Raw genomic sequence first — 13,613 nt, 5'->3', positions numbered from 1 at the left:
TTGCGCCTTCTATAATACGTCCCAAACCAGCCAGAGTTGTTTTTCAAAAAAATTGTAATAAAATAAAAGTGCTCTTGGAGGAGATCTATACAATTAAACAGCTGAGGTTTAACCCCTGAAAAATAGAGGCTTATAACACAAGTGCTGATAGACCCTTAACCATAGCATTGTTTGCAGTGGTTGCTGCCAGAATTATTATTTTTTTAAATAGCTGTAATGTAAATAGTATTTTAAGCTCTTAACTGTAGCATAATGGTTGGGATTTGCTCTTTAATTCTTTTTACTAGAAAGATACAGCTAATTTAAAATAGCTGGTAACAGAAAGCATAAATATACAATAAGTTTAGACAGTGATTGTACTAAATGCAACAATACAAAGAAGCAAACAGGAACACAAATGGTAACACAATAAAACTGTATTACATTTGTGCTTCAAATATTACAATACATTATATACAATAGTCCAAAATAAACATCTCATGCCAAATGACACAAAAAGGAAAAAAAACAATGGCAAGCTCCCAAAAATAAAATAAAATAAAAATCCAGCAGTATGTACAGTTACCTTTTTTAATAAACATTCAACTCTGAACTGGAGCAATTTTCACTACATACATATGCAGTCCGCCTTTTATTCCACGTGACCATCCTGTCTCTCTATATCTACGCTATTCAGTAGGATCCTGTGTCATTTCTTATATACATGTTGAGCAAAAAAGATAAAAGAACATAGTGCTTTATATTCTTAACGACGTGGTGGCAGATCAGCGAACCTGGGGTGCGTAACCTTCTTTCATTAAACCCTCCTCATAGTCTGTCTGGCACAGAATCATGTTGTTCTTTAGGAAAAATTTGTCTCCAACACAAAATCTGAAAATACAACAACAAAGAAAAGAAAAGGTAGCTTTACAAGGCAACAATATGATCTTAAATCTAAAAAGTTGTACCATAAGTGTTCATGATTTTGTTGTACAGACAATGCAGCATACATTTTTAAAGACACCATAATAGAGGCCCAACTTCAATGTATACCCCAAATTAAGAAAAACTGTAAAAGAACTAAAAAAGAGCCACCGTGGCTTAACCACCATGTAAAAGAAGCAGTGAAGAAAAAAAAAAAGACTTTAAAAAAAAAAAAGTCAAAGTGAGGCAAATAGAAAGAATACAAGGCAACCAACTTGCAACAAGAGTGTAATAAGAAAAGAGAAAGAAAAAGAAGAGAGAGAAAAAAAAAACTCAAAGGTAAAAAAAAATAACAAAATGTTTTTAAGTACATCAGAAGCAGGAAGCCAGGTAGTGGCTTGAGTGGGAAAATATGAATGAAAAAATTAAAAATGATAAAAAAATTGCAGAAAAAAAAACTAAATCTTTGCCTCAGTCTTCTTTCACTGCACGGGATGTTAGGAGAGGAGGAGAACCTGAGCTGGCTTTTGTAGGTGACAAATCTGAGGGTGGAATCTGATGAAGAGATCAAGTAGAGGTAGATCAGTAGAGGGATTAAATTGATAAACATTACATTAACAAGTCACTAAGATCACTGACCAGATGGCTCAAACAAGAAAGAGAATAAAGACAACAAAGTTGAAACTATACTAACAAAAAACTGTAACCTCCTTTTTAAATCGCCAGCTGATGTGAGAATGCTAATTAGCCTATGTAAAAAAAAAAAAAAAAAAGATCAGGAGGGGTAGACTAATACACAGACCGTAAGTCTAACCGGGGTCATTAGTATTAAATAAAAGAATAAAATAAAATTAAAGAAAAAAAAAAAAACATAAACAAACATAAAACTCTTGAGCAATAGTCAACAAGGTTTCTTGTAAAGGAAATCGTCTTTTATCTATCTATTAGAGTCAACAAACAACAAACAAAGGGGATCCGGTGGACAAGTGAGATTTGGACATAGTGCCAATTTTTTTCAAGGAAAGCAAGGGTCTCACCAAAGGCTCTGTCATGGGTCAAAAATTGTTCATGGATAAGGAAAAGTCCTTTGGACAGGGAACAAGGGGAGGAAGGGGAGGAAAGGACAAAGGAATTAGAGAGAGGGTGGGTCAGAATGGAGAGGGAAGGTGCAGTGTTCCCCTATATCAGTCCTTAAATCCTATTCAATTTATTTAATCAAAAAGAGAAAAAAGAGGTGGAGTAGTGATAAAAAACTGCTAGAGATAGTTAATAGATAAAGACAGATAGAGAAGATAGATAAGAAAGATCTGTGAAGAAAAAGAAAAAAAAAAAACAAAATGAAAAAAAATAAAATGAAAATGCAAATGAAAAAAAATGTAAAAAAAATAAATAAACAAAAAACAAATAAAACTATAACCCCAACAATACATACAACATGATGGGAGATAATTTAGGGAAGATGAGTTGATAGTTAATCTTGGAGTTATGCTCAAAAGAAGATGTCAAAGATGTCAGAAAAGGATGTTAAAAAAAAAAAAAAAAAAAGGGAATAAGGAAAGAGAATAAAATATAAATAATAGAATATGACTATATTATTATAATCCCCTCAAATAAATCAATGGTACACCCACAACTAATCAAAACAAAAAAGAAAAAAAAAAGAGTTCAAAAAAGAGAAAATAAAATAGCAAAAGAAAGGAAATGATGAGGGTTTAGAGAAGGGGGGAGAGGAGGAGGGGGGAGAGAAGGGAAAGAAGAAAGAGGAGAGACTCTTAGAAGGTTGAAAAGATAGAAGGGAAGGGTGATGAAGTTGATGTATAAGAGGATGAGTTATTTAGTTATAATATTATAATATTAATATAATATTTAAATACAAAATATAATTAATAGGCTAAAAACAAAAAAAAGGGAAGTTTTTAAAAAAATCAAAAAAGGAAGTTGACTTTCACGACTCCTTAAAAGGGGAGGGAGTGGGGGAATAAGAGGAGGTTATGTTTAAAAGGACTATGGTGGGTAATAAAGTAAACCTGGATTAAATGGGCCAGAAAATGGGAATGGAATAGGATCTGTCCAGAGGGATGAGATGGATGGAGGAGAGAGATTCGTCAGATCATGGAGATGGATCATTTGAGAGAGATCATTTGATCATTGCCTCTGGGCACTTGGCCTGGGCAGGCTGGCTGATGTGGGTCTAGATGGTGACCAGGTCTGGTCATTTCTTGTGTCTGATGCAACACTGTGCAAAACAGTGCATGAAAGCCCAGCTTTGGATTTGTGCTGGTATCTAAATATATTCCATGCGTTCAACAAAATTTGGTGCATCAGAGTGCTTTTTGGTCCCTCAACCAAGGGCTTGACTGAAAGTCCACTGAAGTCTACAAGATCCTTTGTGCAGGTCATACCTGCACAGACAAAACAGGATAATATCCAAGACCACGGGCTGAATGCAAAGTTAATCTAATTCTTTACACAAATCAGAAAAAGGATATCATCATATGCTGTTGGATGCTTAACACACAGTTATGTATTATACAAATGGTAAATTATCATGATATTATATTTCAGTGCCAATAGCCACTAAATTCAAATGTCCTTTGAATCAAAACGTTTTAATGTGTGTGTATATAGAATTACAACTATATATGTTTGTGTGTATACACACAAACACACATAAGCATATGTAGACACACACACTGGTTTACCTGTAGGAATCAACTGTAAATTTAGTTACTAAATAGCTGTAATTTCTTCCCACTTTGTGATACAGCAGTCTACATATCCCAGTTTTCTAGTAAATGTCTCAGAACTTGGTTGCCAAGAAAACAATATTGTATAATTGTATTTTATTGTCTCAGAGGAGTAGAAAGCACATTTACCTCAACTATCTAGTTTCAAACTTAAGTAATAATTTCAATCTAAGCAATGTGTGCATGATTATCAGGCTACTTATATACATCATTTTAAAAACAAAGACGTGCTTTTTAACACATCTAGTGAACAACAAGGAGGGGCCTAGTATACAGAAAAAAGTTTCATTAATGACTGATTTTGCAACAGGATTATATTCCTTTGTTTATGGCAAACTCTCCAGCTATAACACACATTGGGAGCCCTTGCTTGCAGCATTCCAATTAAACTAAAGAGAGTAACCCAAATGAACCCCTTTGGATTGATGTGGATAAATGAAACCAGTTTCCATCAGCTAATTATGCATCTTACTATATAAAGTATTGTTTCATGTGTAACAGATTATAATGTTCTTTCCTGTATAATTTCCAAATGGGGACATCTTGGACACAATTAGGGTCAGAAATGAATGCTTGTGTTGTTTATGGTACATTTAACAGCAGAGTAGCTATGGGAATAGCTGTATATGTATTTAATTGTAAAAATTTAACCTTCAAATAGTGGTGTCTGCTGTAGTTGACCCAGTAAAACTTCGTATAATTACAGAAGGTGACCCTCATGACCTTTGCTAGTGGTCTCTCTTTATCAGATAGTCAATTTCTAATGATGTTCAAGCAGAAATCTTGGTGAATTGTTGCAGATTAAATTGTGTATTGAAAGCAGCCCTTTAATGTTTTGTGAAGTTGGCGGTTTAAATGAGTAGCAGTTGGACTGATTTACATTTGTAAAGATTGGAATGCTAGACAAACAGTGAACCCATTTATTTTCCAACTGGGTAGCTTTGGAAATTTATCCTTATGCTAGCTAAACAGACAGAGGGAAAACAGTGCAATAAAAAAGTGGATTGAAAAGAATTAGCTTTGCTCTTAAAGGAAAATTGGTTTGTCTATTTGTGGATTTTTTTCCTCTAGGATTACTGCCTGCTGCTGATGATTGAAAATACAGATTATGGAATGATCCTGAAATCTTTAAGTTATTTATGGTCAAGCCTATTTTATACAATTTACAGGTTTCCCCCAATCCCACTATATGAGCTGTAAGCACCAGAAAAAATATTTGGAGTTGATATATTGAAAAGGAGAGTTATTGAAATGAACTAGTTCTCCTCAGGTTACTCTTGATTCTTCAAATATTCCCCAAACCAAACTGAATCCTAGTCTATTTTTTTGCCTGAAAAGTGTATGGATGTGACCGCAGCTCCCCAGATTAGATACAGAAGTTATACATAGGTGGCCTTTTCACATGCAAGTTCATTTTCCAGAAAAAAAAGCATGTTTGACTTTAAATACAAAATTATTCATTTATCTTTTCTATTATAGAAGTATTTGCACTGGATGATAAAATAAATAAGACACTGAAAACAATATCCTAGTGTGACGAATATATGACAACTGATGTTGATGGGGACAGGTCGCAGGAACTCAGTACAGATAATGCAAGCTCCTACTATTTGAAGAATATGAGTAAGTAGCAGGCTGTCACTCTTTGTGGGCCAGCCACTAGAGGGAGACATGATTACATCTCCTGGGCTAGCAGAATGCACTGTTTCAAACCCATATAATCATTCAAATACTCCTTTGGGGTCCAGGGTAACACAAGGATTATTTCCAAAATAAAACAGTTATTAAAGGAGAAAACAATCCCTGGGATAACTTGGTTAAAATATTTAAAATACATCATGAAGCAAAACTAACTTAAGCTGCAAAGCTTTCGATTTTTTTTTTAATGTTTGAGTCTTTCCTTTCAAGATGACAAAATCCTATGTCACTATTTTATTTAATCTTTCAGCCCTAAAGACGTACCTCAGCCACCAACCTCAATCTGCAGGGAGTGTACTGTCCTATTCTAGAAATGAGCAGGGACACTTTTACACAAACCGCAGATTTGTTCCCATTACATTTTGCTTTTGCAATGTTATCTCCCTGACCTTAGATAGGTGCCTACATATGTTTGAAGATCTGGGCCTATGTGTCCCATGGTAAATCATGTATTTTTTCTAGCATTTCATATTTATACTCTTGAAGAACATTCAGTAATTTTAAATACTAAGGCCCAAATTCTGTGCTGATTTACATGCTGTGCAACCTCGGGGTATGTCTACACTACTTGCTGGATCAGTGGGCAGTGATGGATCCAGTGGGGATCGATTTATCACGTCTAGTCTAGACACAATAAATCGACCCCTGAGCCCTTTCCCGTTGACTCCTGTACTCCAGCGCCATGAGAGGCGCAAGCAGAGTTGATGGGGGAGTGGCAGCAGTCAACTCACTGTGGTGAAGACACCACGGTAAGTCGATCTAAGTACGTCGACTTCAGCTACATTATTCACGTAGCTGAAGTTGTGTAACTTAGATCAATTCCTCCCCCCAGTGTAGACCAGGGCTTAGTGACTAAAACGTGTTTGCAGGCGCAAGGGCTAGTCTTGAATTTTTCCCTCAATGTTATACCTGTGAACTATATTTTGGTGACAAAGGGGTAGCACCGAACAGAAGCTCAACTCACATTCAATGACACTTTGTACTAATACACTAGTAGGATATGAGAAGACTAATTGGTGGAGACAAGGTAAAATCTCTTCCCCCCCCCCCCCATGTTCCCAAACCTCTGATCTTATTTGACCCTCAAAAATAGGTTTGATATCTTTTAGTTGAAACTGGACTGGAACAAAGTGCCAAAATCTTGTTAAATTTTCAGACCTATGAGTTGGCAAGATCAGATAAGCATCTGAAGCCCCACGTTTTGGAGATTCATTCATTCCTAGATGGGATTACATTATTTCCACTTTCATAAATTAGAGACTCAACTGAAAGCATTCACATCTCCCTTTGGAAAAGAGGGGAAGGAGAAAGGGTGGAAACGGACTTCTGGTAAAGCAAAGGGTTTCTACATTAACTGGTGTCTGCAAAACGAGGTAAGGCTTTTACTTCATCTCTGGCTATATCAGGGAGATGATAGTGGCTGGTGCTGTGCAACATTTTCTTTCCTAGAATCCTTTGTACATTTCACCTAATAAGCATGCAAAGGTGAGCAGGAAAATATACTATAGGCAGCATTAACATGACAGATTGGACTTACTGGCCATAAATTGACGATAATACTTTTGACATGTCTGTGATATTAGTGGAATGACCAATATAATTAACCTTCATCCTAAAACTCCTGTCATATTTTAAAATGGTAAAATGAAGGCCATTTATATCATGAAATGACCTCTGTTATCACTTTGTTTGGAAACAGATGGCATGCCTGGATCATCACAAGAAGTATAAAACTTGCATTCCAAGAAACAGCCATTTCATTTTCCAGAGCCAAGTGCTAAAGGGATCTCACAATTACCTGCCATCTTTACTGTAGCAGTCAGTACAAGATGCATGACAATGCAGTGGGAGAAGGTAAGAAAAATGGCTTGGAACCAAGATGGCTGTGTCCAAAGTGCCTCCTCTGCTGTTGTTGCACAAAGTATGAAACAAAATGTGGAAGCATTTAATAGATTTCTCCTAGGGTCAGCAGCCATACAATCTCTTCATTCAGATACAAAACACCCTTAAACTTTTTCTTGTATCCAATTACAGTTAGTCCCTTATTCTCCTCCCTCCCAATTTTTGTAAAAGTTAATTGATCTGCCAATGTATCTCTGATTAATGCTTATGCGTACATTTCAATAGACTAGTTTTTATTTTACCTCATAGTTCATTAATATATACCTACGGTTTGCTAATTTTAGGGTCTCGTCAAAAGATCTATAACATCAAAGGCTAATGTCTAATTTGTTATGGGAATTACATGCTTTCCTTGGTAAGAATTGGTACCATATATACGATATCACTCACTGCAGCCCAATAAAGTACACCTCTTTTTGCTATGCTTTTCAAAGATTATTAAAAGTTTGGTATGGAAAATCTTATTCATAAAAACACAAAAATGGCCATACAGGGTCAGACCAATGGTCCATCTAGCCGAGTATCCTGTCTTCCAACAGTGGCCCATGCCAGATGCTTCAGAGGGAATGAAGAGAACAGGGCAATTATTGAGTAACCCATCCTATCATCCAGTCCCAGCTTCTGGCAATCAGAAGTTTAGGGTCATCCAGAGCATGGGGCTGGATCCCTGACCATCTTGGCTGATAGCAGTTGACAGACCTAGTCTCCATCAATTTATCTAGTTCTTTTTTAAATCTGATTATACTTTTGGCCTTCACAACATCCCCTGGCAACAAGTTCCTCAGGCTGACTATTCATTGTGCGAAGAAGTACTTCCTTATGTTTGTTTTAAATCTGCTGTCTATAAATTTCACTAGGTGACCCCTGATTCTTCATTACGTGAAGGGGCAAATAACACTTCCTTATTCACTTTCTCCACACCATTAATGATTTTATAGACCTCTGTCATATCTGCCCTTAGTCTCCTCTTTTTCTAAAGCTGAACAGACCTCGTCTTTTTAATCTCTTCTCACATGGAAGTTGTTCCATACCTCTAATCATTCTTGTTGCCTTTCTCTGTACTTTTCCCAATCCTAATATATATTTTTTTGAGATGGGGAAACCAGAACTGCTCACAGTATTCAAGATGTAGGTACACCATAGATTTATATAGTGGCATGATGATATTTTCTGTCTTATTCTCTATCCCTCTCTTAATGGTTCCCAATGTTCTGTTAGTTTTTGGTTTTTTAGTTTTTTTTGTCTGCTTCTGCACATTGTTTTCAGAAAACTAACCATGATGACTCATGATCATTTTGTAACTTTTTGCCATTGCTTTGCTTTGGACTTAACTATCTTGAGTAATTTTGTCTCATCTGAAAATTTTGCCACCTCATTGTTTACCCCCTTTTCAGATCATTTATGAACATGCTGAACAGCACTGTCCCAGTACAGTTCCTTGGGGGACCCTGCTATTGACCTCTCTGCTGTGGAAACTGATTCATAGCTTCCCCCCCCCCTATCTTTTAACCAGTTACTGATCCACAAGAGAACCTTCCCTCATGACTGCCTACTCTGCTTAAAAGCCTTTGGTGTGAGACCTTGTCAAAGGTTTTCTGAAAGTCCAAGTATATTAGATCAACTGGATCACTCTTGTCCACGTGCTTGTTGACACCTTAGAAGAATTCTAATGGTGTGGAGAGGCATGACTTCTCTACAAAAGCTGTGTTAACTCTTCCCAACAAATTGTGTTCACCTGTATATCTGATAATTCTGTTCTTTACTATAGTAAAATTTTCCTGGTATTGAAGTTAGACTTACTAGCCTGTAATTACCAGGTTCGCCTCTGGAGTCTTTTTTAAAAAACTCAGCATTACATTAGCTATCTTCCAGACATCTGGTACAGAGGCTGATTTAAACAATAGGTTACATACCACAGTTAGTAGTTCTGCAATTTCATATTTGAGTTCCTTCAAAACTCTTGCATGAATACCATCTGGTCCTGCTGACTTACTACTGTTTATCAATTTGTTCAAAAACCTCCTCTATTGACGCTTCAATCTGGGATAGCTGCTCAGATTTGTCATCTAAAAAGAATGGCTCAGGTGTGGGAATCTCCCTCACATCCTCTGCAATGAAGACTGATGCCAAGAATACATTTAGCTTCTCCACTACAACGGTCTTGTCTTCCTTGAGTGCTCCTTTAGCACCTCAATTATCCAGTTGTTACACTGATTGTTTTGCAGGCTTCCTGCTTCGGATGTACTTAAATATTTTTGCTGTTAGTTTTCATGTCCTTTTGCTAGTTGCTCTTCAAATTCTTTTTTTGGCCTGCCTAATTATACTTTTACACTTGACTTGACAGAATGTATGCTTTTTTCCACTTTCCTCAGTAAGATTTGACTTCCAATTTTTAAAGGACATCCTTCTGCCTCTAAAAGACTCTTGTACTCTATTGTTTAGCTATGGTGGCTTTTTTTTTTTGGTCCCCTTACTGATTTTTTTAAAATTTGGGGTATACATTTAGTTTGAGCCTCTATTATGGTGTTTTTAAATAGTTTCCATGCAGCTTGCAGGCGTTTCACTCTTGTGATTGTTCCTTTTAATTTCAGTTTAACCAGGACTAGCTGCTCAAAGAAGCAGTCATTAATGGTGCCTAGAAATTTTATCTCTGCATCCCATCCTGATGTGCCATGTACCCAGTAAATACTGGGATAGTTGAAATCCCCCATTATTATTATTATTGGGTTTTCTGTTTTTGTAATCACCCCTGAGCATTTCACAATCACCATCACCATCCTGGCCAGGTAGTACATTCCTACTTCTATACTCTTATTATTCAAGCATGGGATTTCTATCCACAGGTATTAAACTGTATTCTAAAATAGATGGGAAATAACCTCACCTTTCAGGTCTTGTAGGAATCAAATGCTAGAGTTAAACATATAGAAATCTAATATCATCCACATAAAATTGTCTGATAAAGAATAAAACAATTTTGTCGCGTAGTGTAGGCCTCCTATATTTTTATAGGATGCCAGATGAAAGTGTTTATATACTGGGACTGGAACTCGGATGAAAGTTTGGCCAGACAAACTAAAGCCCAGTTGTTAAGATAAAGAGAATTTCCAAGAAAAAATAAAAGGAGAGAAGATGAGGTTTAATATCCCTCGGTGGTGGTGGTCAGATGGGAGTTTTAAACCATAGCCCAAATTGGCCCAGCAAGGTGGAGAGGAATTATCTAGGAGATGATGAATGGGGTGGAGCCTATTGGGTCAGGCTGCTAGAAAATGAGACAAAAGAGGGAAAGGAGGGAGACAAACTCTGGGAGGTATGAGAGCTGAATGCAGAGTGAGTTTGGCAAGTTTAGCTCAGCAGGTCAAACATGGACATGGCTGAACCCAGGATGTAAGATTTTCTATTTAAACCTTAGTTACCACACACTCTCTTTTGGCACACTTGTCAAAGTTTGAGGGAACATTAATCTGCAACATCAATCTTTGCCAGTTATTTATTTTAATTTGTTCTCTATTTTCCATTATGATAATATTTGTTCTCTAGAAGCTACCCTGGCTCCGCTGATTGGGTTGGGGCTATTGCTGAGAGAAGGTAAAGGGTTCTTCTACTTGGGAAAAGAGGTTGAAAATGATTGTGGGGAGCAAAGGGCAGAATTTGAACCATGTAAGTGACTACATCACAGTGACCACCATAGAATCCTTAGGGGAGGAACGGTACCAAGAATTAGCTCTCTGGTATGAAACTTCAGAAAGATGATTTTTTTTAAAAATAGAGGAAGCTAGTCACAGCAACCCTTCAGTCAAAGGTGAAAAAATTAAATTCTTTAGACCCAGAATGGAGATTACTTAGGCATACCATAAGAGACACACAGGAACCATCCATACCCCTAAAAACAAAAAACAAAAAAGAAAAAAGTAGCAAAGGCAGGAAGGAAAAAAAAAGGACAAATGGCAAGGTAAAAGATAGTTTGAACCAAACTTATCCTTCAAGCTATGGAGATCTAACTTAAGTGAAGTCAATAAAAAGAAAGAGGTAAAATAAATGGTAGCTCTCTACCTAAGAGCGAATTTAGGTCCTGATCTAAAATATACCAAATCTAAGGGAGTCTTTCTACTGTCTTCAATAAGCTTTGAATCAAGCCCTTGACGAGAGAATGGTTAAGATATAAAAGCACCTATCAAGAATATATAGCCAAGCAGCAGAATTGCTGAGTCTTGTCACTGTGAGCTGGTTCCTAAGAGGGCTGGGACCCTGTGTCAGGCTTATCCTCCCTCCCCCATTGGAAGAAAGGAATAAAAGGGTCACATGATGGAGAGCATGTGTCTAAGAACCAGGCCTGCTGGGAGATATGATGGCAGCCCAAATTAAGTCACAAGAGAGACTCCAGGGAGAGCAGACCTGGCTGTGCTTACTCCATTAAAGGGCAGGAAGAATAGCCAAGAAAGGATCAGTGCGGAGGACTAGGCTAAGTGACTCTCCAGCATTCCTAAGAAGAGAGCCTGGGAAACAGACATGAGGAGAGCAGGAGTCTGCTGGAGGAAAGCCTGCACTCAGGGTCTGAGCCAACCAGATTTCCAAAAGGGGAGAGCTATTGAGAAAACACTTGCAGGATGAAGTCTAAGTTGTTTAACCTGGGGAAGAAGGGGAAACCGAGTCACGGCCCAGTGACATACTGGGTAGAACCCTGGTGGAGGTCTGATGGACTACCAGAAAATAAAGGGAACAGTTAAGGAGAATAAGGATATTGCAGAGGAGTTAAATTATTTCTTCACATCACTTTTTAGCACAGAGGATGTTGTAGCGAGATCTACCGTAGTCTTCTCAAGTAATCAAGATGTATTTGAGTGTTAAAGAGAGGATGTTGGAATAAACTGACAAATTAAAGATCAACCAGGACTAGATTGTATAAAGCCAAAGAATTTAGGAATGAAGTGAGCTCCACCAAAACAAACAAATAAATACCATCACTCATTGAAATTGGCTACCTGAGCATAACAAACATTACACCTATTCTTAATGTCCCTTAGCACAGAAAAAACTTAACACCAGGTTGCCCCAAGGATCCACAGGATGTGGCTTAGTCTATTCATTAATGATCTGCAAAAGAGGATGAACAGTCAAGAACCTACATTTGCAGATGACACAAAATTATTCAGGCTAGTTAAACCTAAGGAAGACGGAGGAACTTCAGACAGACCTGACAAAGCTGAACAAGCAGGCGGCCCAATGGCAGATGAAATTCAGTGTTAACTAATGCAAATTTAGAGTAATAATTTAATCCACTCATCATGGGTTTTAAATTAACTATATTCACTTAGGAAAAAGGCCTGTTAACGGCTAACAGCTTATTGGGAACCTCTTCCCAGGGCACAGCAGTAGTTGAACAATTAAAATGTTAGCGCATACGAAGAATGGTATATCGCTATCAGTTATGTTACAAGAGCACTCCAAATATGCTAAAGTCTGCCCTAAAGACACAGACGCTGCCCGAAAGAGTTTACAATTAAAAGGGACAAAAAACAGGGAGTGGGGAAAGGGATCTAATATACAAGCCGAGAGATGGCTGGCATGTTTTGTTAGCTCAATGCGTGCGTGTGTGTGTGTTTAAAGAAAATATTGATCTCAACTCATTTTATGTAGAGATAGTGGTAGAAATGGGTCTTACTTGAATGAGAACAGTGGGTTTAGTGAGTCAGCTCAGGAATGATATTTCATACACAGGAGGCAAGCATAGGAAAAGGGATAGAAGCATAATGGTATTGTTGGCACAGAGTACATCTGTACAATTTATGAATTCTTTGAGATTATGAACTCTGTGTGTGTCTTCACCAAGATGCAAACTCCATTTTGAAAGTGGGGCAAGTTGCTCTCTCTTTTGCCTTTTTACCACCATATCGTACTGAAATTCCAACACAGACTAACAGAGGGCTGACTATAGAGGGTCGTTAACTCTGGATGTTCCTCTATTCAAATACAACCATCCTAGAAAATAGACTGGCTCCCACCTCGGAGAACTGGTTTGTCGGAAAAAAGGTCACCTGGCAGGGGTCTAGGATCACCTGAGAAGGCTGATCGGGGAGTCATCTGACAAAGGGACTGGAAGATTATAAAAAGGACAGGAGCTGATCTCTTTGGGGTCTTTGGCCATTTTCACCAAATCAAGCAGAGAAAAGCTGCTGCAGCAACCTGATGTGATGAAGCGGAGGAAACCCTGCGTACTTGAACTCACAAGGTCCCCCAAGGATCATTCAGGATATATTTTTTCTATGTGATCAGTACTCTCTGTGCCAGGGCCGTCCCTAGCTATTCTGGGGCCCTATGCAGCCCCCACCGGGGGGGGGGGGCATGTGGGGCCCCAGGCCTCCG

The 13,613-nt window shown here is 37.8% G+C and overlaps 1 protein-coding gene and 1 long non-coding RNA gene across 17 annotated transcripts in view; one reads left to right on the top strand and one right to left on the bottom strand.

Annotated features, from left to right (window-relative positions):
* Positions 1 to 7,397, top strand: part of LOC120395682 — a 56,493-nt gene extending 49,096 nt beyond the window's left edge. Inside the window, exons 2-4 of the long non-coding RNA XR_005592741.1 lie at positions 5,130 to 5,273; positions 6,505 to 6,721; positions 7,048 to 7,397. This is a non-coding gene — a long non-coding RNA (uncharacterized LOC120395682). The remainder of the gene's footprint in view (positions 1 to 5,129; positions 5,274 to 6,504; positions 6,722 to 7,047) is intronic.
* LMO3 (LIM domain only 3) overlaps positions 402 to 13,613 on the bottom strand; it is an 86,657-nt gene continuing 73,445 nt past the window's right edge. For all 16 annotated transcript variants that reach the window (XM_039520318.1, XM_039520309.1, XM_039520314.1 and 13 more), the window contains one exon: positions 402 to 870. In XM_039520318.1, coding sequence (XP_039376252.1) covers positions 765 to 870 — 106 coding nt within the window. In that variant the 3' untranslated portion in view covers positions 402 to 764. The remainder of the gene's footprint in view (positions 871 to 13,613) is intronic.

The sequence above is a fragment of the Mauremys reevesii genome, linkage group 1, assembly GCF_016161935.1.
Source record: "Mauremys reevesii isolate NIE-2019 linkage group 1, ASM1616193v1, whole genome shotgun sequence".
NCBI lineage: Eukaryota > Metazoa > Chordata > Testudines > Geoemydidae > Mauremys > Mauremys reevesii.
This window is presented reverse-complemented; position numbering and strand designations above follow the sequence as displayed.